At 55.1% G+C, this 24,292-nt stretch overlaps 4 protein-coding genes across 4 annotated transcripts; 3 read left to right on the plus strand and 1 right to left on the minus strand.

Moving 5' to 3' along the window:
- Positions 1-193: 193 nt before the first annotated feature.
- Positions 194-1,407, plus strand: TRIREDRAFT_22426 (uncharacterized protein; the record flags this gene model as incomplete). Its single annotated transcript, XM_006965512.1, has 2 exons — positions 194-788; positions 857-1,407. 2 exons carry the CDS (start codon positions 194-196, stop codon positions 1,405-1,407), a joined length of 1,146 nt encoding a protein of 381 aa, XP_006965574.1.
- A 2,193-nt stretch (positions 1,408-3,600) lies between these two features.
- Positions 3,601-6,226, plus strand: TRIREDRAFT_122091 (uncharacterized protein; the record flags this gene model as incomplete). The annotated part of the gene is made up of 2 exons (XM_006965627.1): positions 3,601-4,002; positions 4,085-6,226. Exons 1-2 carry the CDS (start codon positions 3,742-3,744, stop codon positions 6,224-6,226), a joined length of 2,403 nt encoding a protein of 800 aa, XP_006965689.1. The 5' UTR covers positions 3,601-3,741.
- Positions 6,227-8,493: 2,267 nt separating this feature from the next.
- Positions 8,494-16,733, plus strand: TRIREDRAFT_78401 (uncharacterized protein; the record flags this gene model as incomplete). The annotated part of the gene is made up of 5 exons (XM_006965628.1): positions 8,494-8,882; positions 9,003-9,321; positions 13,583-13,633; positions 14,082-15,882; positions 15,934-16,733. The coding sequence occupies exons 1-5, from the start codon at positions 8,542-8,544 to the stop codon at positions 16,731-16,733; spliced, it is 3,312 nt and encodes a 1,103-aa protein (XP_006965690.1). The 5' UTR covers positions 8,494-8,541.
- A 603-nt stretch (positions 16,734-17,336) lies between these two features.
- Positions 17,337-19,376, minus strand: TRIREDRAFT_62651 (uncharacterized protein; the record flags this gene model as incomplete). The annotated part of the gene is made up of 2 exons (XM_006965781.1): positions 17,337-18,506; positions 18,612-19,376. The coding sequence occupies 2 exons, from the start codon at positions 19,374-19,376 to the stop codon at positions 17,337-17,339; spliced, it is 1,935 nt and encodes a 644-aa protein (XP_006965843.1).
- Between the last annotated feature and the right edge of the window lie 4,916 nt (positions 19,377-24,292).

The raw sequence follows: 24,292 nt of genomic DNA on the forward strand, positions 1-24,292 counted from the left end.
GCATGATCCCCCCTCCCAAGTCGCCATGAGGCTGTGGATGAGGAAAGAGAGATGCCATAGAAGGATACTACCTTGTAGACTATATAAATCCAAGGGCTTGACTACTACAAGATTCCCCAACAAGGGTGACATACATCCGTCACATGTAAACAATTAGGTACTCATCACCACCACCACCACCACCATCACCACCATGGCGCCCATCCGAACCGCCATCATCGGCCTCTCAGGCAACGCCATCACATCCTGGGCCAGCGCCGCCCACCTCCCGTACCTCCTGTCCGCCCGCGGCCGCGAAAAGTACCAAATCGTAGCCCTCTGCAACAGCAGCGTCGAGGCGGCCAAGCGCGCCATCGAGGTCTTCAAGCTGCCCCCCGAGACAAAGGCCTACGGCGACCCCCAGTCCGTGGCCGACGACAAGGACATTGACCTCGTCGTCGTCAGCACCCGCGTCGACGTCCACCACTCGTCCGCCCTGCCCAGCGTAAAGGCCGGCAAGGACGTCTTTGTCGAGTGGCCGCTGGCCCAGGACGTGGCCCATGCCAAGGAGCTGGTGGACGCGGCGAGGGCGGCCGGTGGGCGGACGCTTGTCGGCCATCAGGGGCGGGAGGCGCCTCCGGTTGTCAAGGTCCGTCAGTTGATTGAGCAGGGAACCATTGGCAAGATTCTCAGCAGCGAGGTCAGAGCGTATGGCGGAGCTGTGGATCGAGAGTCGTTGAGGCCGGGCCTCAAGTACTTTCTGGAGAAGAAGGTCGGCGGGAACATTGTGACGATTGGTGTCGGACATTGTAAGTTGTCTAGCAGCTCGACCACACGTATACCCAGCGAGTGTGTTCCTATACTAAACTGTCTGCAGTGTTTGATCAAATCCAGCATGTCATTGGCGATCTCCAGAACATCCAGCCCCATCTCCAGCTCCAGCGGCCCAATGTTCTCCTCCGCGACTCCGCCACCAAGGAGGTCGTCGAGGTAGTCAAGTCCGACGTCCCGGACCTCATCATCTTCAATGGCAACCTCGCCGAGTCTCAGAAAGCCGTCGAGGGCGCCAACGTGCTCTTCCGCTTCCGTCGAGGCCAGGCGTTCCCCGGCGAGCCCGGCCTCACATGGGCCATCAACGGCGAGAAGGGCGAGATCCGCCTCCAGGCATTCTCCGGAGCTACTCTGCACGCCAATTCATACGACGCTCCCGTGACAATCGAGGTGCACGATTTTGCCACAGATAAGGTAGAAAAGGTTGATTGGAGCTGGCAGGAGTGGCAGGAGGCGCTGCCGGTCGTAGGGCGAAGCATTGCGGTATTGTATGACAAGTTTGCGGACGGGCCGTTTGAGGGCCAGCCTACGTTTGAGACGGCTCTGGTTAGGCATGAGCAACTAGAGACTATTCTTGCTGGATGGGATCCGAAATAATCAACTGACAGAGGCAACCTGGGAAGAAAATTGAGCAGTCGAGTCTCATAATCTCATAAACATGGCCATCATTGTCTCATCCGCTGCTGCTTATTTGTTGGTGATGAAGCCCTCCAGGTCCGGACACGCCTGTAGAACACTGGCCAGTTCATCGTCCGATAGTCCGGTGCCATTGCGGATCGTCTTTGACGTTTTCTGCTTTTGCTTGTTTTTCCTGGGCGTTGTCCATTGGATACTGCATACTTCGTCGCCACTAAGTTGGGGGAGGTGATTCAGTGTGAAGTCGCCCTTGAGAGGGCCTGTACTTCCATCATCAAGCAGGCCCTTTTTGAACAGATCGGATATCTCCTTATCCTCAACAGTACAAGACTGTTCATCAAATCTCTTTCTTCTCTCGTCGATGTTGAATGAGCCTTCGAGATACTCTTCGTCTTGTAGTTCTTGCTCGGGGTGGTTGACTGCAGACTTGCTGGTCGTCCGGTTATGAGCTGTGCTTGGCTGTGCCGCCGTTGTTCTCTGCATGTCGGCCATCATGGGGGACTCTTGGTTGCTAGAGATTGTTTCGTTTATGGCAGGGTTATTCCTTGATTCAGGCATTTCGGAGGACGGAGGCAAACGCAGTGTCTTGACGAAGGCAATATGTGCCTCTTGCTTGATCATCATTGCCGTTCTTATTTAAGACGGACAACATTCACTGCGAAGCCATGGTCACATACCATGCATTCACTCGGCTGTGAGTCACAGGCAATATACAACCACTGGATGTGTCACGCCGTATCTTTAACCTGAGTACATGTAGAACGGCGAATGAGATACCGTGTATTACCACCTATTGCAGGGTACATGTGATTTGGGCAGCACAAAAGCTTACATGTAGCGCTCTATATTTCTGAGTCATCCCTTATACGGTAATGCCAGGCAGCTCATCTCATCCTGATTCATGGTGGAAATGGCACTTGTTTGTAGACACCTTTCTCCTCCTCTTTACACTACCTACCTATACCTTACGGATATACATCTCCAATCGAGTCAAGTGCATCATCAAACGCCGCCCGGAGACTCGCCCGACAGGAACAAACCCTCCTGCCGGGTTCTTCTAGAACACAAACCACCAGGGTGACCAGGCGTATCTGATGTAATGGCAAGAATAGGTACCTACAGTAGACGCGAACCAGCGCCATCGATTTAGGACGACACGTTGTGAGACATCATGAGACAATTCCCGCAGGCGACGTCATGCGAAGGTGTCGGAACGGGCGGCCTTGGCATTCGAGGACAGTATCGCGCAGCACCCTCGCCCGGAGCAGAATCGACGGCATCTAGATCTTGGGGCTGGAGAAGCTGCTAGTAGGAGGTGGTAGCATGTCGGAGCATCTGGTTCGGAGCTCACGCCGAGAGCGATACTCGGCTGTACGGGGTCTTGGGGACGTGGGGTACGGCATCTTGGAGTACCTGTACTGCTGAGAATAAGGAAGTAAAGAGCCGGAGAACAGAAGCCTGACGGGTGCCCGATGGATATGATGTGAGCTTCATGTTGTTTGTGCGCGCAAATAGATGACCTGCAGACACTCTTGTCAATCAGTTCATTCTGACCGCTTTGGCATGTGAAAGGCGATGTGTCGCCAGCATCTGCAATGCAGCACGTGGACAAGCAGCGGAATATGGGGGTGATGGGGGCTTATGGGGGGACGTGGAGGCATTTTCTGGGGGGATGTTGGGCGTCCATGTGCCCTGTAATCTGGAAGTTGGTGGCATTGAATGGACAACCCGATTACCCCCAGATACTCTCACTCAACCCAACGCCCAAGTAGAATATGAGCAAAGGCCATCGGCTTCAAGGCTCCGGCTGTCCACACCAGTGGCTTCCTCGGGCATCCATCCGCCTGTGGCCCAACTACCGACAGGTCCCAGGTACGGCAACGTCAGGTCCCCGTCATGTACTCAACGGTAGCGGGCCAGCGTGACCCCAACAGGCCGCTAGTGCCAATTGTCCCCACTGGCAATGCCATCAGCGGTCAGATGCTCCAACCAGAAGCTGCAACCCCAGATTATGCGGCCAGCCTTAATATTCATTCATCTGAGGAAACATCCCCCTGCCTCCGGTCGTCTTCCTCTCCCTACTAGCAACAGCTCTTTCACTGATCTCGGTCCTTGTTCCGAAGATCAAGACGCAATCCTCTACATTTTTCTCTTCCTCTCTTCTTTTCCTAGCTCTTTCATCGAAATCGACGCCTCCAGACAGCAGGAATGGGACTGAGGCTGTGCCCAACCCTCCTCCTACGGCCTACCTGAAGATCGTAAAGAATCCGCGGATGCTTCGCTGCACCCGCGGTCATGGCCGACTTCCTCCTCCGTCCTCCTACGATACTCCCGATACAAGGCAGCAATTCCTCCACGCAATTCCCAAAGCGGCCGAAGCACGTCTCGACAGCCTCGCAGCCCGCTGACCAGACCCTCGTGCACACCGTCGCCCAAAAGGTCAAGGAAGCGGCGAGTCTCTGGCGATCCTGGAAAGATGGCGTAAGCGTCGAAGACCGCGAGAAGGCGAGGCTTCTCGAAGAAAGGAAGAACCTTCTCTACCTACGCATGAAGAGTGTATGTGTATCCCGGACCCGGCGTGGTAACTTGACCACAGAGAGAACATTCAGCTAACCGGAGCATGGCATCGCCGTCGTAGGCCGAGACATTGAAACAATGGCAAGCAGCGGCGCAGGAACTCGACGCCCTCGAAGGCAACGACGACTGGAAACTGGACGATGAAAGCGGCGACTACAACCCCAAGCTCATTGAGGAGCGGCTTCAGGCCCTCAACGAGGCCAGAGAGAGTCGCGACATCCGCACCATGATGCACCTCATCCGAACCTCCCTGTCGCGCGATCTCGGCGGCATGGGCAACGTCGATCTCTACCGGCACTCGTACCTCGGCACAAAGTCATTGATCGAGCGCTATGTCGAAGCGACAATCGAAACCATCGATGCCGCCATTGTCCACAGCGCCTCGGACAAGGGCATTGCCTACAGAGACTTGCTCGAGGGCATGCTGCTTGCACGTCAGAGCTTCGGACGAAGCGCTCTGCTTCTGTCCGGCGGTGGCACATTTGGCATGGCACATGTAGGCGTCCTCAAAGCCTTGTTCGAGGCCCAGCTGTTACCTCGAATCATATCAGGCGCTAGCGCTGGGAGCATTGTCTGCGCTGTTATGTGCACGCGCACGGATGAGGAGATCCCGCAGCTACTCAAAGAGTTTCCCTACGGAGACTTGGCCGTCTTTGAAGCGCAAGACAGCCAAGACGGCCTGCTCGATCACTTTCGCCGCCTGCTAACAGAAGGCTCCTGGTCCGATATTGCCCATCTGAGGAGGGTCATGAGGTCCATGATGGGCGACATCACCTTTCAGGAGGCCTACAACCGTACTCGTCGTATCCTCAACATTTGCGTCTCCTCCGCGTCCGTCTATGAGCTGCCACGGCTGCTCAACTACGTCACCTCGCCCAACGTCATGATATGGTCTGCTGTGGCAGCATCTTGCTCGGTCCCTCTCATCTTTGGCTCGTCCCCTCTGTTGGTCAAAGATCCGGTTACCGGAGAGCACCGTCAGTGGAACCCGTCGCCTCAGAGATTCATCGACGGCTCGGTGGACAACGACCTGCCCATGACGCGCCTTGCGGAAATGTTCAACGTCAACCATTTTATCGTCTCCCAGGTGAACCCCCACGTCACTCCCTTTCTGTCCAAAGACGATCACTTGTCGCCTGAAAACCAACGCGCGCGCAAGAGTGCCAACAACGGTGACGACATGGACTGGCTGTACACCTGCACATCGCTGGCCAGAGATGAGGCGCTCCACAGACTGCAGTTTATGGCAGAAATGGGCTTCTTTCCTAACATGATGACCAAGTTTCGAAGCATCCTCAGCCAAAAGTACTCGGGCAACATCAACATCTTACCAGATCTGTCGCTTGACAACCTCCCTGTGCTTCTCCGCAACCCCACCGTGGACTTTATGCTCAAGTGCTGCTTGGTTGGAGAGAGAGCAACGTGGCCGAAGCTGTCTAGGATACGCGACAGCTGTGCGATAGAGTTGGCGCTGGATCGCGCAGTGCATCGACTCCGGACAAGAGTCGTCTTCTCTGAAAGCCAGAGCAATCTCAGGAGTATCACTTCGCATAAGAGCAGTCTACGACTCAATCCTCACGGCCAGACGGCTGCTCAGCAGCACCTCGGTGTGTTGGGTGCCAGTCAGGGTCAGAAGCGCCAGCGGCGACGTTCGGGCGGCAGCCTTCTCATGTTGCCTGGCACGGGCCTAGCCCTGGACAGGGAGTTAACAGATGAGGATTCCGCAGAGGAAGAGCGCCTAGAAATCGCCTCGAGACGACCTGGATTCGCATCCTCGACTTCTCTTCGCAAGCCGCAGCTGAAGAGGTCAAGCATGAGTCAAACGCATGTGCCCCAGCTGTCTAGTCAGGCTCAGCAAATGCCCGCCTTCAACTTCTCCAAGCCTTTGACGCCCCCGTCGAGTGTCTCCGGCGAGGCGGACGCGACTGACGCAACCAGGACAAGCAACTCAGAGGCAACACTGCCAGCTGCATCAGTCAGTGACAAGGCTGCTCGCGTTCTACCGACGCTGGGCCATGTCATATCGCCCGTCGACGAAGTAGAGACGAGCGAACCGAATCACACAAGCGAAACAGAGGTGGACCAAGGAACCGACGAGAGCGACCCTGATGACAGCCGGTCTATTCTTGCCGAGGACACTGCGAAACCAGCAGATCATGGCGCACTTCGGCCTGCCATTCATGTCACTGGTGGCTCTTGGTGATGATGTTGCATACGACCTACACACCATCAGGTAGTTTAGGCCAGACGCCGCATAGAGGGGATGCAGATCACGCTGCAACGGAATTTGAGCATAGAATGGCGTTATGACATGCTTTGTCTGTTGGATGTTTTCTTTTTCGTTATCGCTGTTGGTGGAAAGCGGGCTGATTTGGGGTTTGCACATCAGTGGCGGCACTTTTTGTTACCTACCTATAGAGGCAGACTTGGACATCTGAGCTGCGAGATTGCTCGTGCGATGCAGTCGTGTGCCAGCATATATGGCTTGGGAGTTGGACGCAGTACATTATTCACTAGGACGGGAAATTTCGCATTCATGATTGAAAATAAAGGTCCTTGAATCATTCTATATGAGGTGTGCTGTTTGTAGGGAACCATGCTGCGAGTTGATTTCTCTTGGTGCTGTGACAGTATTCATATATCGCGATAGCTGTTCGATATTGCATCTTCGGCCGCGTGGCCTAATGGCTAAGGCGCTAGATTTCGGTTGGTAAACGCCACCTCTAGAGATTCCAGGTTCGACTCCTGGCGTGGTCGCTTTTTTTGCCCTTTTCCTCGAAAATTCAAGGAGAATTGACCTTCTTTTTTGCATCTGTGTCCTCTATCGAGACATCCAGTACTAGCAAATACTAAGCAGTTACTGTGAGGATGTCATGTATCATCTTTTGCGGATAAGAGGTCAGGTATGTAATGTATGTAGCATGGCTAAGAGGGGCATGATGGCAAAGAATGTCAAGTGCGGATCTCGGGCTGTCGGCAATCGTGTGCGACCTCAGGATCTCGGTGTCAGCACAGCTGGAACTTTTTGGGTATCTGGGTTAGTAGGGTGTTTTTGTGTGTGTGTGTGTTGAGTTTATTCTTTCGTGCCAATTGTGGCGGCTGAGGAGCTGATTGAGCCACGTATGATGCGTGGTTATATGCCTAGGTAGTGACTATGGGGTGATTTTGGGGAGAGCTGATTTATTAGCTGGCTGATTCGTTTTTGAGAATAAGCTTGCTGGTTGGGAAGATGGTGGTTGGTCTAGCTGATGGTAAATGTTGAATCTTTGTGATATGTGTAGACTGATCTGACACATTAACTTTGGAGGCGATTGGGATACCTTGATGGCTGCAGCAATGTACGTGTCCAAGGCCAATACTACCTATAGCAGTGTTGCACGATCACAAACTGCCTGCATGAAGACACCAACAACTTGAAGCCACCGTCCATCCCAGTAAGACAACTCAACCAAGAAGCTCGGCGCGGAAGATAGACAGGCAGAGCTTACCAATCAACAAAGAAAAGGGCTCATCCAACCTTTTCCCCTTCCGAAGCCGCGAGCCGCCGCCCTGATTTTGTTACTGGTATCTCGGCTCCTCAACAAAGGAGAGCAAGCGGCATGCCGGCCCATCGGCCGTGATCTGGCGGCTTCACATGGTGCCGCCGACCACCCGCAACCCGCCCCACCGGATTTCCATGGTCAATATGTGAGGTGCTGTTTTTTTCTATGCCCCCTCTCTCACCTTGTTCGAGCCCTGGCTGGCGGGAGCTACAAGCATAGTTCGCAGCTGTTGTTGCCCCCCCCATTGCGTCAGCGAGACTCGGATTGCAAAATGCGCAGGGCGGGCCAATGAGGCGGCGGGCTCAGCACGCAATCGCGGCGCGCCTTGCCGCTTTGAGGGAGCTGGGATTGGGGGGGGAGGGGAGGAGGAGGCGCACTGGATTGCGCTGATCGTGGGGTTTTCTCTTGACTGGTTGTGTTTGAGCGAATTGAAATTATTATTCTGGAGCACCAGAAGGAGATGTAATAGAAGGGAGAAGCAGGTATCTAGAGGATATCAAGAAGTAAACATGGTGGTCGACGTGGCCGTGGTGAGCATTAGAGACAAAGAAGGTTGAGGCTTGGAGGGGTCATTGATATTGAGATGTTGGTGTTGAGTTCAAGCTGCTCCTTGTTACTACTAGCTCCGTAAGCAAGGACGGGTTTCCTGGAAGGAGGGGCAGAAGGTGATCCATGAGATGATTGATGGAGGGGGAGGGGCTGGACGGGGTGGATGGTGGAGGGGATGGAGGGACGGATGGCGAGAGATTGGGTCATTTGTTGCGCGTATGGGCAATGGAGGGAAAGCATGTCATTCATGTCGACCTTGCTATATAAGGAGGCGTGGAGCTTGTCACCTCAGCCTCTTCCATCTCTTGCTTCTCTCTTCCTCTTCTTCTTCTCTTCTTTTTCTTCACAATCATAATACCACACACAGCTCACCTCACCTCACCTCACTCCAACCTCGTCGTCACAACCACAACCACCACAATCCAACATGTCTGAGCCCGCCCCCCTCCGCCTCGGCTCCGTCGCCCCCAACTTCAAGGCCGAGACGACCCAGGGCCCCATTGACTTCCACGAGTTCATCGGCAACAACTGGGTCGTCTTCTTCTCCCACCCGGAGGACTTCACCCCCGTGTGCACCACCGAGCTGGGCGCCTTTGCCAAGCTGCAGCCCGAGTTCGAGAAGCGCGGCGTCAAGCTCATCGGCCTGTCCGCCAACACGGTCGACTCGCACAAGGGCTGGATCGAGGACATCAAGGACGTCACCGGCGGCCACGTCACCTTTCCCATCATTGGTGACAAGGACCGCCAGATTTCCCTGCTCTACGACATGTAAGCCTGTTTTGATTTCATTCTAATACCTCTCCATGCAACTCGCAATTTTCACGCAAAATCTCTCTATCCGTCTTCTGCTGGGTGTTCACCAGCTAAACATTGCCCAAATACAAACAGGATCGACCGCCAGGACGCCACCAACGTCGACGAAAAGGGCATCGCCTTCACCATCCGCTCCGTCTTCTTCATCGACCCCAACAAGAAGATCCGCACCATCCTGTCCTACCCGGCCTCCACCGGCCGCAACGCCGACGAGGTCCTGCGCATCATCGACTCCCTCCAGACCGGCGACAAGTACCGCGTCACCACCCCGATCAACTGGCAGCCCGGTGACGACGTCATCGTCGCCCCCGTCATCAAGGACGAGGAGGCCAAGAAGCTCTTCCCCAACTTCCGCGCCGTCAAGCCCTACCTGCGCTTCACCCCTCTGCCCGAGGTTTCTTAGATTTGGGGTGATGTTGTAAGAGATTTCAGATGTGTATATAAGGAAGAAGGAGAGGCAAAAAGCAATGGCTTTGTACAGCACTTTTGGCAGGTTGGACATGGGAGAGCGTGGGAAAGGCAACATTGCGGCATGGCGCTCAGGTCTTGGTAGACTGAGCTATGTCAGATGTTGTTTGCCCCGTGCCACGAATGATAGATGACCGTGGCATTCCATTACAGCCTGGGCAGGGTCTGGGCAGGGCAATGAGACGTCAAATAGTAAAAGATACCAATTTTTTTCAACGCAATTCTAAATGTCTCTCTAGCATTCGAAGTGAATATTGCATGTGAGTAGGTAGAGCTAGCGATGGCTCAGATGATTCCGCCGTCAAGTTGGAGCTGGACGTTGCAACTTGTCCAATCAGATACTAACACAGAAGCTTGTTCTTGAAAGGGTCGCTATACAAGGATACTGTATCGACTTTTCACATCTTGCAGATTATCTACAATCACTGACAAGTTTTGGATGCCATGGCTTCCTGATCATCTTAGGTACCCTGGAGCTTACAAGTCAATGTGGTGATTACATAATCACATGATACTCTCAGTCACATTGACAAGCCTCATGTTGTCTGCCTGTATCCGCCATCTGATAAGCATCATCTCTATAATCATCATGTCTCCAGCAGCTCTTCTATGCTGGACTCAACGTCAGCTACCATGAAGACCTGGTCACACCCAATGGTCGACGACGCATGGCCACAAAACCATTCAACCTAATGTTTCAGCCCCGGCTAGCCAACCTGTCTAAGTACTGCGGAAGCCACATCAATGTACTCGTATGCAGGTCGACTCGCCAACACGAATCATGGCGGTGCAGAGAAAGTGTCCAGGGTCCTGTATCTTGACTTGTAATAAGAAGTTAATCCGGATGATCCGGTGAGGAGAAGCAAAAGGGCAGAAAGGGACCTTGATGGAATAAGAAGAATGGCTTCATGTTATAGAGGGATCGGCATTGATGCATCGGCAGGTAATAACGGAACACGGACGCTCCGAATCAACTGCCGGACGGCACGAGCCTCATGCTGGACTGCATTTGCCAGGAGATGATCAAGTGTATCCATTTCTTCTCCGTGGGCTGCTGAGGCTCTCTTGTCGTTGTTTCCCAAGGTACTTGCATGCACTGTGTGTCATTGTGTCGTCGAATCAACCTTTTCCTTCTTCTTATATACCGTGTAAATCAGCATGCCAGATAATAAGGGGGAGGCCAAACTGACGTCTTCCACTGTCGTGATTTATTTAGACAATGGCCCGATTGTTTCAAGATAAAGTCAAGTGGGCTTAGCCCGGAAGCATCTCCATTCCATCCCACGTGCTAATATATCCAGCTGGACGCATGCAGCGAATACCCTCGAGCTGAGGCTTGGCAGCGGTGGTAGAAAATGAGTAGGTAATCTAGGTAGATGATGAGCCACAGAGGGAGCAGGAACAGGCTCAGCTGTAGGCTCTCGAGGAGGTACGGGGGGGTGATGATCTGTGGTATTTGAAGCTGTCTGTGGGAAAGTGAGCGCGTGAGGGCTTCGAGAAAAGCAGCATGGAAGAATGTGGAGCTGACAGGGAGACAAAGGCCTCCCATCACATCACATCACTCCCCAAGAAGAATTGACGCATTTTACGGGGTCGAAATTGCAAGCGCTACCACGTATTACTACGTGTCCCGAGAGATGAATGGTTCGTTCCACTTTATGCCTCCGAGATGATAATAGTAGATAGCAAAGCAGCTCCGCGGTTATCGCCAAGGACCGTGGTCTCCTGTAGACCTGCAAAGGCACACACACACACTCGAGATACCGCTACTCCAAGTCAGTCGTAGTTCAACCGGCGCGAGGACCCCTATTAAGCCAAAGGCTGCGGCCAGAGCCACCGCCAACAAAATGCTACTATACTTTATTTTGACACTCCTACATGTTAATGTCCGGATCTTTCAGGGAGGGGAGGGAGAAGAAGATTGAGGCAAATGCGGACCAGTTGCTACTACATACTACATGTACCTAGTACTAGTCATGCTGGGCTGTTGAGTGGAAGCTTGTTGTTATTATTAGCGGGACAAGCCATCACTGGAAGCGTCAACAAGAGAGCTGTTGGTGGCAATTGATGTGTTTTTTGACGGTTTGGCGGTGGCTTTACGCCTTGTTCCAATTGTTCCAATTGTTGCTTTGTTTGCGTTGTTGTCTCTCTTGTTTTCGCACAGATGCCGATCAGACGAGTGGGTGACGGCATGTAATAGGTAGTACCCATGTGTTATCGCGGATTCAAGAAGTTGTTGCCCAAAAAGGAAGTTCTGGTGACATTGTGTTGGTTGAACTCCGATGAAGAGCGGCTTGTCGATTCTCTTGTTCTTTTTATAAATCTTCCATCTTGAATTGTGTTCTGTCTTCCTTGTCATCTGCCGCGTGGCAAAGTAGGAAAATGGACACAAAGAAGGGGAGCGAGATGCGGTGCACATGTACCTGAACCTACCTAAGGGTAATTCCATAATACATGTACCTACCTACATGTACCTTTCAGCGCCATCTCCTTTTCCATGGAGGACTTGAGCCTGAAGTTCATGCGAACTGCCCTCTGCAAAACTCCACGATGGAAGCACACGCGCCAACAACGATCGAGGCAAGATCCCTTACTCTTAATCTGTCCCTCCCTTTTCTTCTTCTTTGCCACACACCGGCATCCATGATTCGCATGCAGGTACACGTCCATCCATACGAGTGCAGTATTACATGCGCAGCGAACACGGAGTGCAAAACTCCGAGATGCCTTGAGGGGGGGACGAGGGTCTGGCGCTAACCGGTAGCACTTGAGGACTCCCTGCAGTTCTTCGTACAGATACTTCAATCAATTGTACCTACTCTTGCACTGCCTTATCGTGGCCATTCACAGACTCCAGCCTGCTAGTTCTCGTCTCTCTGTCCTCTCCTTCATTCATCCTTGATCCTGTACTACCTACCTACCTACTCTAAAATACCCGCCTTCTCAACGTGGCTGCAAACATCCCCCATTTCTCTCACGATACTTTACTGATACTCCATCTCTCCTTCATTCAATCAAATCCCTCCAAACTCCTTTTTTTTTTTTCCATCTCCCCCAACTGCTCCAACGCTCCAACCGCTAAAGCCCCCCTATCCAGCCTATCAGAGCCCGCTCATCCCCTCTGCCAGCAGCAGCCCGTAGCGAGTCCCAGCGCCTGTAGCGGTACCAGCACAGCGCCTGTAGTTCTTCAATCGACAACTAACCTAAGCCCACATTGAACCACCCCCCCCCTTCTTCGCGTCTGTGCGCATAGACGGTTATTTTCTTTTCCTGGGCTGTTGCTCGAACCTCTTTTCCAGCCCACATCGTCAGCTCCATATCGCGCCAGCCAGACGGGCAGCGCAGCATCAACCAGCAACGAGTGCGACGTTGGCCCTGCAGACAGACGTCCGGCCGCCGTCTTTGAATGGTACGTCATGCGACTTCATCTCGCCCGGCTCGCCGTCGGCCAAGCCTCTTGCAGTTCAGCTTCATCTTGTCTTCCCCTTGGACACACGCAACCGTCCGGCCGCCCTCGAAGCCAGATCATCGCGCAACCTCTTGACCACATTTCCACCCGCTTGCCCGGCTGCTCCACGCTGCTCCTCGCTCGACGCTCGCTCGGCCCCCCGGATCGCCTTCCGGGCTCCTGAAAATCGTGCTGGCTGCGCTGCCGGGTCCGACGAGATACGGGCGAGGCTGTGGCGAGCGCCCGTCGCTTTCGCATCCGATCTCTCGACTTTGGCCACGGGTGCGGTCAGGAAAATCTCCCCCCCCTGCCGGCCGGCTGCTCTTCCTAGGTCCCAAGCGAGTGGTCCTCTTCCCATGCTTGTGCCTTGGCCGAGAACGGGTTGATCAATCTGACAAGCGTCCTCGCAAGGAAATCATCATTCTGCTCTTCCCTCCTTCTCACATCCCATCTCCTTCTCTAACCCCCTCCCCCCCTCTCTCTCTCTCTCGCTGTCGTGGTCCGAGTCTTGACCATTACGCGCCCGCCCCCTTTCCTACTCCGTCGCCTGCCCTGCGCCATCTCTACGGCATCATCTCCTCTGCTTTGCGCGCCGAGACGCATTGGCCGCTGCCATGGCCGACTTCGCACCGCTGACAGGTTTGCAGAGCCCATCACCGAACGGCTTCTACTCTTATCCCGACTCTGGGGCCAATGACCCCCGCCTGCAGACCAACAAATACAGCAGCAATACCGACAGCGCATACCGAGCAGCTGGGTACAACGCCTCTGCCAGACTCCCCCGAAAGCCGTCCCTCCAAGCGTTCCAGAGCCACGCGAGCTCATCATCTGGCGTTGGCCTTCCACCTCACCCCAAGAAAGCACGAGCGGCGTCCGTATCCAGGCTTCAGCACCAGCATGGGAGACAGCTGAGCCTGCAGGACAGCCTTGAGAAACCATTGCCGGAGCCGCCCGCCGAGACAAGCGCACCAACGCCCCCGTCGGTCACCCTCCCCACCTTCGACAGCCTTTCGCAGAGCATTGGCACCGGAGAACCGCCCCAAGGCCGCTTCCTCGAGTCTCGCCTGGATAACCGGATAAGCCCCGCGGACTTGACGAGCCCCGTCGCCCCCCAGCAGATGTACGGCGCTTCGGGACAGGACAACTTTTACACGCAAGAGATGAACGCCAACATGGCTGGCTTGAGCGCGGCGAGATACGCTGGCGGCGCTGACGAATATCGAGATGGCCACAGAGAGGGGCTGACGCCGAGGAGCAATGGCTCTGTATCGGCAGGCATGTCGCCCGCGATTGCGCAGGGCCAGATGCAGGCGCAGGCGCAGTCTCAGCAAGCTCACGGACAGTCTTCTACGCCGGTCGGCGGTCCCTCCCAGGGGTCCTCGGCCCATCTATCGGGATTGATGTGCAACGTACATCGAACCACGGGCCAGGAGCCTCCGCCACTGGTTGGAGCCACGACGACGATCCTCGGCGACAGCTTGTACGTTTTCGGTGGCCGTATCCTCTCTCGAAGCCGGCCCGCGCCGCTGACCTCGGATCTCTACGAGCTGGACCTCATACGACGCCACTGGACGAAGCTCGAGGTCACGGGCGACATCCCACCGCCGCGTTACTTCCATTCCATGTGCGCGCTTGGGGGGACCAAGATGGTGTGCTATGGAGGAATGTCCCCGGCGCCTAACCAGCCCATGGGGGCCGACCAGCAGCAGCCCGAGGTGACTGTCATGTCCGACATCCACATCTACGACGTGCCGACCAAGAGGTGGTCCTACGTCCAGGCGCAGGAGACGCCGCAAGGTCGGTATGCCCACTGCGCATGCATCCTCTCCTCGTCTGCCACGTTCTCCTCAAAGGATGCTCCTCTCTCGGCTCTCCAGCACAATCCGTCCAACGGCAACCCTAATGAGGGCCGCATCGGCATCAACATTGACGGCACAGGGGGCGCTCAATTGGTCATTGTTGGAGGCCAGGATGGCGCAAACCACTACATCGAACAGATTAGCGTCTTCAACCTCCGGAGCCTCAAGTGGACGACGACCCAGCCGCTGGGCAAGAGCTGCGGCGCCTACAGGAGCGTTGCTGCAGCGCTGCCTCCGGCTGTCAGCGCAAGAATCGGAATGCATGCCCAAAACAGCCAACAGCGCAACGACAGCACCGCTGGCCAGGAGTCCGGATCGTCCATGCTCATCTACTCCAACTACAACTTCTTGGATGTCAAGCTGGAGCTCCAGATCCGATCGCCCGACGGAACCCTGACGGAGCGGCCCATGTCCGGGACGTACTCTCCACCCGGTCTTCGGTTCCCCAATGGCGGCATCATCGACACTCACTTTGTGGTTAGCGGAACCTATCTCACGTCCTCGAAGCAAGAATACGCGCTGTGGGCTTTGGATCTTCGATCACTTACCTGGAGCCGCATCGACGCGGGGGGCAGCGTGTTCAGCCAAGGCAGCTGGAACAGGGGCGTGTTGTGGAATCGGCGGAATACGTTTGTCATTCTCGGCAACAGGAAGAGGAGCCTGGTGGACGACTACAACCACCGGCGCATCAACTTCTCCAACGTTTGCATGGTGGAGCTGGAGGCCTTTGGCTTCTACGACAACCCGCGCAAGGTGGACCCCATGTCCGGCTTCGTCTCTGCCAGCAGCCCCTATTCTGGTCTGAGCCTGAGTCTTGCGCGCAAGGCTGGCTCTACTGCTGGCGGCCGCTTCCACTCCCGGGCAAGCGAAGACCTGGGCGAAAAGGTCCTGGCATTCCGGGAGCTTGCCGACATGGACATCCTGTGCATCGGCGGCGAGCGGATACCGGTCAACTCACGGATCGTGGCGCGGCGATGGGGCCCGTACTTTGTCCAGCTGCTACGAGAAGGGACGGCAACACAGGATGGCAGCGACGCCGTGACCTTGCGGTCCGGCCTGTCCAGCAATCCGCTGCGGACGTCAGCATTGACCATTACGCCGAATCGAAACTTTGACGACACGGCGACGCTGGTGAGCAGCACGGGGGGCTCCGTAGCAGGCTCCTTCTCGGGGCCGTCTGGTCTCTCCGGCCCGATCCACCACGGAGGCACCGGCGCGGCAAACGGAGGAGACGAGGCAATCGCAGCCGCCAACAGCGCCCCGACGCCTCGCAGCCTGATGCCCAACTCGAGGCCGCGATGCCTCTACCTACCGCACACGTACCTGACGATCCAGGCCCTGCTGCACTTCTTGTACACGAGCTCCCTACCCTCGCCCACCTCTGCGCTGTGCACGCCGCAGATCCTCTGCTCTCTGCTACAGATTGCGCGGCCATATCGAATCGACGGCCTCTTGGAAGCCGTCGTCGAGCGTCTGCATGCCCTCCTCGACAGTAGAAACGCCGCGGCGGTGTTCAATGCGACGGCCATGGCCGCTGGCGGAGGACGCGGCATCGACGGCTCTCTGAATCCCAATTTCTTCGTCGGCAGCCTGGACCCCATCGGGTCTCCCGTCTCCACGTCGGACTTTTCCCTCAGCGGCACGACCGCCAAGGACTCCATGTCGGACCTGGCTTCGCGCGCGGGCAGCCTGAGCGTCTCGGGCCTCCAGCAGCATCCGGGGCGGTCATCCAGCGGCGACGTCTCTGCGTCGACGAGCACGAGCGGATCCGAATGGGGCTCGGAGATGGGCGACACCGAGCGGGATGCCGTCATCTGGAACGGAGAGCTCAGCAGCGTCATTGGGCTGCAGAAGAGGGGCCTGCGAGGGCTCATGGAGGGCCGGAGGATGCGGGAGCGGACAGGGACGGGGACTGGGGGCGCGGCAGGCATGGGAGCTGCCAACATTGCAGGGTATGGAGGTCAAGGCGGCGGCGGTGGCGGCGGGCAGCAGCGCGTAGGGCTGGGAATTGCTGGGCCGGGAGTGATTTAGATGAAATGATGGCGTGTGAAGTCGGGAGAGAGAGAAAGTGAGGAGAGGGGGGAAGGTTATAGCTGGATAAACTCTGATGTTGATATCATGAGCGATTTGTAATCATCTGTGTAGATATATATACTAGTCTTTTCTGACGGAGGAAATGCGATCTGTTTATATCATCCTTGCCTGTTGTTTTCTGTCCATTGTTTAGATTCGGACAGGTTGTCTAGGGCACATACACACACATATATATATATTACATGAATGAGGCAATGGAGCGTTATTGGAAGGGTCTGCGCCTATAAGATGGCTTATTGAGAGGGAGTTACCCTTGTATATCTCATGATTGGGAACTGTGATGGCGACCTACTGACTGATCTTTTGGTTAAGGCCTGTGGGTGTAGTAGATTAATACAGTAAAGTATATATATATATATACCAACCAAGTCATAACGTCTATGCCAACTTAATCATATCATCTCTTCGTTCTTCAGCAGTAGATATGCACGACATCAACGCTACACGAGGAACGCTAGACAAACTGCCCTCAATAAACAAAAGTCAAGTAAGGAGGCAAAAGGAACCATCATCGCTGAATCAATCAACGCAACCCGCCATCTACAGCTTCACCCTCCCCCCCTCAAGCTCCCTCCAATCCTTCTCTCTAAACGGAACATATGAATCGCCCCTCAGCCAGTATACATCAGTCTCGCCTTCTTCGCTACTGCCTTCTCCCCCAGAAGCCTTGGTTCTCGGCTTCACCCCTTGAGCCCGCAGACTCTGCTTCTGCTGCTTGTTCGTCCCCGTAGTTTGACTCCCCACACCAACGTCCTTGACAAGTCGCAAGAACAAGGGGCGAGCATACCGCGGCAGCGAGGCATTCACGTGGGCAGCCAGGCTCCGCAGCGTAGCCTCGTCGGGGACGGGAGGATCGAGACAGACGGCGGCGCAGCCCGCGCGGCCGTCGTGGTGCGGCAGCTCAACGCCGTAGACGTTGGCCTCGCGGACCGCCGGGTGCAGGCCCATGGCCTGGCTGACCTCGGCCGTCGACACGTTCTCCGACTTCCAGCGGAACGTGTCGCCGATGCGGTCGCTGAAGTAGGTCAAGCCGTCGGCGTCGCGGCGCAGCACGTCGCCGGACCGGAACCAGGCGTCGCCGGGGCGGAAGACGCCGCGCAGGATCTTGGCGTCCGAGGCGCCCGGGTTGTTGAAGTAGCCCTGGAAGCGCTGGCCAATGTCGTCGGCCGGCAGGCGGTACAGCATCTCGCCGGGCTGGCCCGGCTTGACGCGCCGGCAGAAGCCCGTGACGGGGTCGCGCCAGGGCGAGTCCGTCGCCCAGTCCACCTCGACCAGCGCCGACGAGCTGCCCGACAGCAGCAAGTGCAGCCAGCCGGAGCGCCCGATGGCGCCGCGGGCATAGTCGTTGCTGGACACGTTCCACGCGGCGCCGGGCGATTCGGTAGCGGCGTAGAATTCGGCAATGGTCTCGATGCCGAACCGCTCCTTGACGCGGTCCCAGATGTCCGGCCGGAGACCGTTGCCAAAGGCCAAGCGCACGTGGTGCTTGCGGTCGAGGTTTTCACCAGTGACGGGGTCCAGCTGCGGCGGCGCCGCCAGCAGGTACCGCAGCGTCTCGCCGACGTACTGGATCGACGTGGCCTTGGAGGCGCGGCACTCGTCCCAGAAGCGCTTCGTCGAGAACTTGCGGCCCAGTGCTTGCGTCGAGCCGGACAGCAAGGTTGCGCAGACGGATAGGAGAGCGGCGGAGGAATGATATAGTGGCATGCACTGAATGACTTTGTTAGCCGGAAAGATTTACGCTTGCTAGTAGAACCGACAATAAGGCAATCTGATGAGAAAGTAAGGAGAAAGGGGGGGGAAGGAGGGGCTTACCGTGTACATGATGTCGCTATCACCACGGTTTAGCAGAGTCGCAGCCATGGTCCCTCCGTATATACATTTCGCCCATGAAACGACAGCCGGCTTCGGCAAGCCCGTCGTACCTGAGGTGTATATAAGCATCGCCATGCTAGCCATGGTCCCGTCCGACCGGTCTGTATTGAAAGCCCGTTCTGGAGCCGTCGCCAGGGCTTCGGCCTCTACCTCGGGCGTAAAGACGACAAACTCGACATTGGGCAAGCTCTGCTTGACGCTCTCATCCTCAAAATTCGAAGCCACAGCAGGGTCAATGAGACAGAGCCTCGTGGTCGCCGCCTTGATGCAGTGAGCCAGGGGCTTCCCAGTGAGATTGTAGTTGATAAAGGCTGGCTTCGCGCCAATCGACCACAGCGCAAACCACACAAAGATAAAGGTGTCCGAGTTTTCAAAATCCATTGCAACAATCTCCTGCGGCTTCACGCCGAACCTCTTCCTGATCCAGTGGCCATACCGGAGAACCCTGTCATAAGTCTGGGCGTAGGTGTATGTCTTGCCCTCGAAGATGAGAAACGGCTTGTTGGCCAGGCGGCGGCTCAGGGCTGCCGATTCCAGGGCGTAGAAGAGGTTGATTGTGTCATGGTTAAGGCCATGCCGCACGCGGAGAGATGCTTTGACGAGGCTCTTGACGAGCGCTAGGTCGTACCAGAAGCTGCTTTTGGCGTTGAGATAGGCCAGGGAGGCGGCCGCCGCGGGAATGAGGATGGGGAGCGGGACTGGCATGGCGTTAGTTATTTCTTTTTTCTTTTCATAGAACGGAGTATTTTGTGACGGGATAGGTCAGTTTTATCTACCTGGCATTGCTTCCTCTCCTTAAGAGACACCTTTTGCTGCTGAAGATAAAGCAAGACGGACTCCACCATGAGACTGCTGTTGGTCCTGTCTCCTCGGATGAAAGCACAGATCAACCACCCCTCAATTTTTCGTTAGTATCTCCCAAAGGGTGACCCTCTTTATTTTCTCTGCGACTCTATCATTCATTAGACGAATTAGATCTCATGCTCTGCATCCAGAAATGGATAACCGCCGATTGGGGTGTGGTTGAAGAGGAGCCTCGGCTTTCAGGCAATTCGGTCTTCTTGACGACGTCTTCTCTCCTTTTCCCCCTCTCGACACTTGATTTTCTTTTTTTTTTTTCTCCTTTCCCTTTTTGTTGGGCCGTTGGATGTCGAAAATCGAGGTATACGGATGTACCTCTCGGGATATGGGCGACTCAGGTAACGCAATAACACGAACGCAGACGCAAAATCGCACGGGGAAAAAAAGATAATGTGACTTTGCAAATACAAAGCAAACAGAATGCCACACCTCAAACTGAGCAACAGGAAAACAGACAAGACAAAGCCAGCACAGGGTAAAGGGACAGGAAGAGGAAGGGAGGAGAAAGCTAAAGTGAAACCCTGAGTCAAAAGGGAAAATCAAGGTGACTGCTTTTTCTCTATCCAGACCCTGCCTTGCCCTCCATTTTGTTGGCCACAGCGAGGGTGGACAGGCGGCGGTGGAAACGGCGTCATGCATATTGCATGCGTACTTGTAGCATGCGTGCACGAAAGGGACCGGCCTTTAGTTAGGGTCTCCGGCCGGGGACTTTGGGGACCATGTAGGAGAGGGGAAGCGTGGTTAGGCTTGCGAGGGGGTTGATGCTCTGTTTCTTTGCCTTGTCCGTGATTCGGTGTTGGCTATGATGCTTGAGCGCTGCAAATGGTGATGGAGGCGGCATCATCTCCGACAAACACCCATCTCCAGGGCTCTGTCTGTCTTGTCTGCCCATCCGATCATTTCTGTTCACCACTGTTCAAGCAGGCACTCTGTGTCAGTTGGAGCCGATATGCCAACGAGTATTACATGGGTGGGCTTGACGTACTTTGGAATCATCCACATTCGTTGGCATGCCGTTGCCCCCTTGCTCTGGACAGAGCAGCACTCCGGACCGGATACGATACCCCGAGCCTCCGCCCGCGGACTGGCCCGTCAAATCCGCTACCCCCCTTGAAGCGGCTGAAGCGCGGGGAAGCACATCATCATCTCATCATTTCAACTGATCCAGATCCGCGCGTTGCCTCCCTTTGTGGTAAGTTGATGGAGGAGATGCCTCGGCTCCTTTCGAGCTCCCTATCCTGGGAAAGGCCTACCGTTTCTCCAGATTGCCGTGCGGGGTTCGTCCGCAGTGGACCGTACAGGGGTCCAGCTGGTGAGCGGAAATACTGAACGCTGCAGGCCTAGGTTCAAGCGAAAGGGATGATGCTGGTGCTGGATCATAATCGTGTCTATCCGGTTGATGAACTTTGGCGGTCGTTGGACGTTTGATGCGCCAATTTGGATCTAGCGAGCAAAGGCGATGGCTGACAATGCCGTGTGTGTGTATGTGTGTGCGTGTATGTGGCTTGCTTGATGTGTGGATTGCATCGTAAGTACGAACGGATCTTGGCCAATACCTTATACAGTGCGTCCCGATCCTTTGGAGCATGTGCTTTTGGCCAACTTGGAGATGCTAGCCTTCATATGCTGTGCAATGGAACCATCGCGTGGCCGCTTACACTATGCTCAGTATCATAGCCTGCCTTTGTGCTCCAGATGGTTTCTTGCTGGCTGCCTTTGCTCTCCTTTCCTGTCCCTCTCTTTCGTTCTATCATATTCGAGCTCAGAGATCCTTTGAAGTGAAAGAACAACGGCCTTGCCATTCGACATGTGTGGCATTTCAAACAAGTCATTCCCGGAATTCGCATTCGCTGTCATATCTCGCCGACAGCCTACCCAGAAACGGGTACCCGCAAGTATCGCGCAGCCTCGTATCGTGGCCATGCATCGTTCTGAGCAGGCAAAAAAAAGGCAGCAGCACCATTGGCTATCTCCAAGCGAAGAGGCGTGATGTCAATGTCCAATATGATACCAAATGCCAGCCAATTGCTCTGAATCAGCAGCTGCGCTACTTCAACTTCGAGAGCGGCATCTGTCAAAGATCGCGATCCCCGTTATAAGTCAGAATTGGATTGAGCCTCGGTTGCCGTACAGTGCTCGGAGCCGCGTTGAGACACTCTCCAGCCAAGGGTTATTGAGTTCCGACGTCGCAGCCTGGTGTCACTTCATGTTACTCCGTACAATGTGATCTATCAACGTCTTGATGTCCTTGTCCGAGAGATAGAATGAAGGGATAGTCAGTGTAGCAAGCGAAACCAGCAGAAAATGTAGCCACGAATAAATAGACAGTAAACCATGTCGCATATCCATATGTGGTGTCTTGTGGCACTGATAGGGCGCCAGGAGATGACTGGTCATAACAACCAGCACCTCATCGTGGCAGTCTCTTCCCAGTTTCGCCATCCATCAGGCCGAGTATGTATATGCGGCATACACAGAGAGAGGCGTTCTCCCAGAAATTTGGTCCGAGGATCGCCGACATGAGCAGGCCTGGGACGAGCGCAACCGCGTCTCCGGGCTCTGCTGTGCCCAGAACAAGCCCAATCGCGTCATCGTCTGTGACGACTGCACATTCTACCGGCACGTGGCAAGAAATTTGAGCTGAGACCTTGATCCAGAGTCTTTAGTCAGTGCGAGGTATGCCTCCAGTGTTGTCGCAGATGACTATGAGGGTGTAAGTGTCTGTTGCAATGTCTTGGACGAGTCTGTCATTCTCATGATAGCTTTCAACCAAGGCCTGAACGACAACTTAAGATCCAAGAGCTCCCCTGAATCCATCAAATCTGTGATACCGTGAGAGTGTGTCACGCGAGGCGCACCAGGTACACGAACCTTCCTCTTCATTTGGCACCAAATCAGCCCAGCTGACAAAGACTTCAACAGCCGCAGAGATATCTCTCGGCAGTACTTTGAAGTTTCACACATTGTTCGCTTGTATCTCAGCGCTGTTGCATACAAACCTCATGTCCATCGCTGAGTGTGGGCGGCTTTACACCGACAGCGGCTGTCCCACCTGTCGTACTCGGTCGACTGCGGCCCTTGTACCTCGATCCGAAGCGCAGTCTCTGCGAGCTGCAATCTCGGACTCGACTTTCGACTTGCAGTAAATGGTTCCCTTGTAACGGTAGCACGCTGATCGGCTGGCATTTGAGAAACATCACCCCAGTCTATCGCTCACGAGGGTAACCTTGCTCGCCGTTGTCTGGGGGGAGGTGATGAAGGAACTCTATGCAAGAGCCGATTGTGAAACATGTCACAATAGCGGTTGCGTAGAATCGGCTCAGCGGCTCCGAACGACTGAGAGAGGAAATAGTGATGTCCAGCTCCCGGAATGTTCTCAATGACGCAAAGACCAGATCCCCTGAAGCTGAGCACTCCCGTTTACCCCCCTCTCACAGGGTCCAAGAGGCTTCTCCTACCGATCGCCTTGTTTGCAGTCCTGCCATCTTCTCTCTTGTCAGCCAGTGGGATATTCAGGTGGGCTTGAGATCGCGTTGTAGAGTGTGATGGTCGGGTCGTCCGAGTCCTTCATCTGTAAGCCCATCAAGGCCAACAGGCATCTCTACATGCGCTCCTTGTCGTCGATAATCCAAGTGCAACGTCTTCCCAGCTCCCAATGGCCTATTTGCTCACCTCGTCTTCTGCCCCAGCCACAACAAGGCCTCCACGCCTTACACATAAATGTCTCGCGTAAGTGCCACATAGGCGCTACGCTCGGCTGTATATGTCTGATTGATGCGGATTCCATCGATCCAAAAGTGAGATCACCCGTGCTCCTCAGTCACCGCAGGGCATCCATGCAGTTCTGCGTGATACCCAGTGTAGCGCCATTGCATCAGGAGGGGGCATGACGGATGCGGTGCGTCCCATGAGGAGCAGAGTGCTGTGAATATCGGACTGTAAGTATCGGGCTGTAAGTATCGGACTGTGAATATCGAACTGTAATCCCGCGCAATCTATCACAGAGTCTGCATCTCAGAAAACAAGCTAGCTGAGGTGCACCCTCAAGTCAAGTACAGTCTAGCATGACAGAAAAGATCACCCGTGAAGAAACCGATCTCTCGTTACTCAATCCTCCCCAGAGCCACGGGCGATTTGGCCTGCAGAATATGGTAGGGTCGGTTGACTTTGTAGGCTCTTCGTCACAGTCTGCGCCAGCGAATGACATGCGAACCGCCTGTCGTTACTCTGGGAGAATGGCCACCGGTCTATCGAATTCTGCCACGCCCGCGTACCTTTTGTTCACATCTCACATCGCAGCTCCAGCTTCACATCACAGCCTGGCACTGGAATCAAATAGTGGCCACGCCTCGGGCTTCGCCACTGTTCACAGTCGACATGGTATCGAAGTGGTTTGATATCCCCAAAGTCGACTGGCAGAGACTTAGGCCACAAACTCTCTTAACACCATGTTGCCGAGCGTGGAGCCCAGCAGTTGGTTGCCGCTTCATTTGGGCTCCGCCACAGCCAGCCCCGTCTTCCGCGCGAAAGAGTCTTTCCATAGCAGCACCAAGTGTCAGTCCAGTTGATACTATCCCGAGTATGAGGGACGTGGGCGGCACGAAATTGCCGTTCCTGAGAGATCGGCACCAATCGCAGGCTAGCAAGGCTCAATAGTCTCGTCCGCCCCAGCTATTATCGTCGCGTTATTTGGACGCTATTCTGCCAGCTGAACAGCAAGTGCAAGAACTTGTAGCAAAAACGCACCATGAGCTGTGCCG

The sequence above is a fragment of the Trichoderma reesei genome (genome assembly GCF_000167675.1).
Source record: "Trichoderma reesei QM6a unplaced genomic scaffold TRIREscaffold_10, whole genome shotgun sequence".
Lineage (NCBI taxonomy): Eukaryota > Fungi > Ascomycota > Sordariomycetes > Hypocreales > Hypocreaceae > Trichoderma > Trichoderma reesei.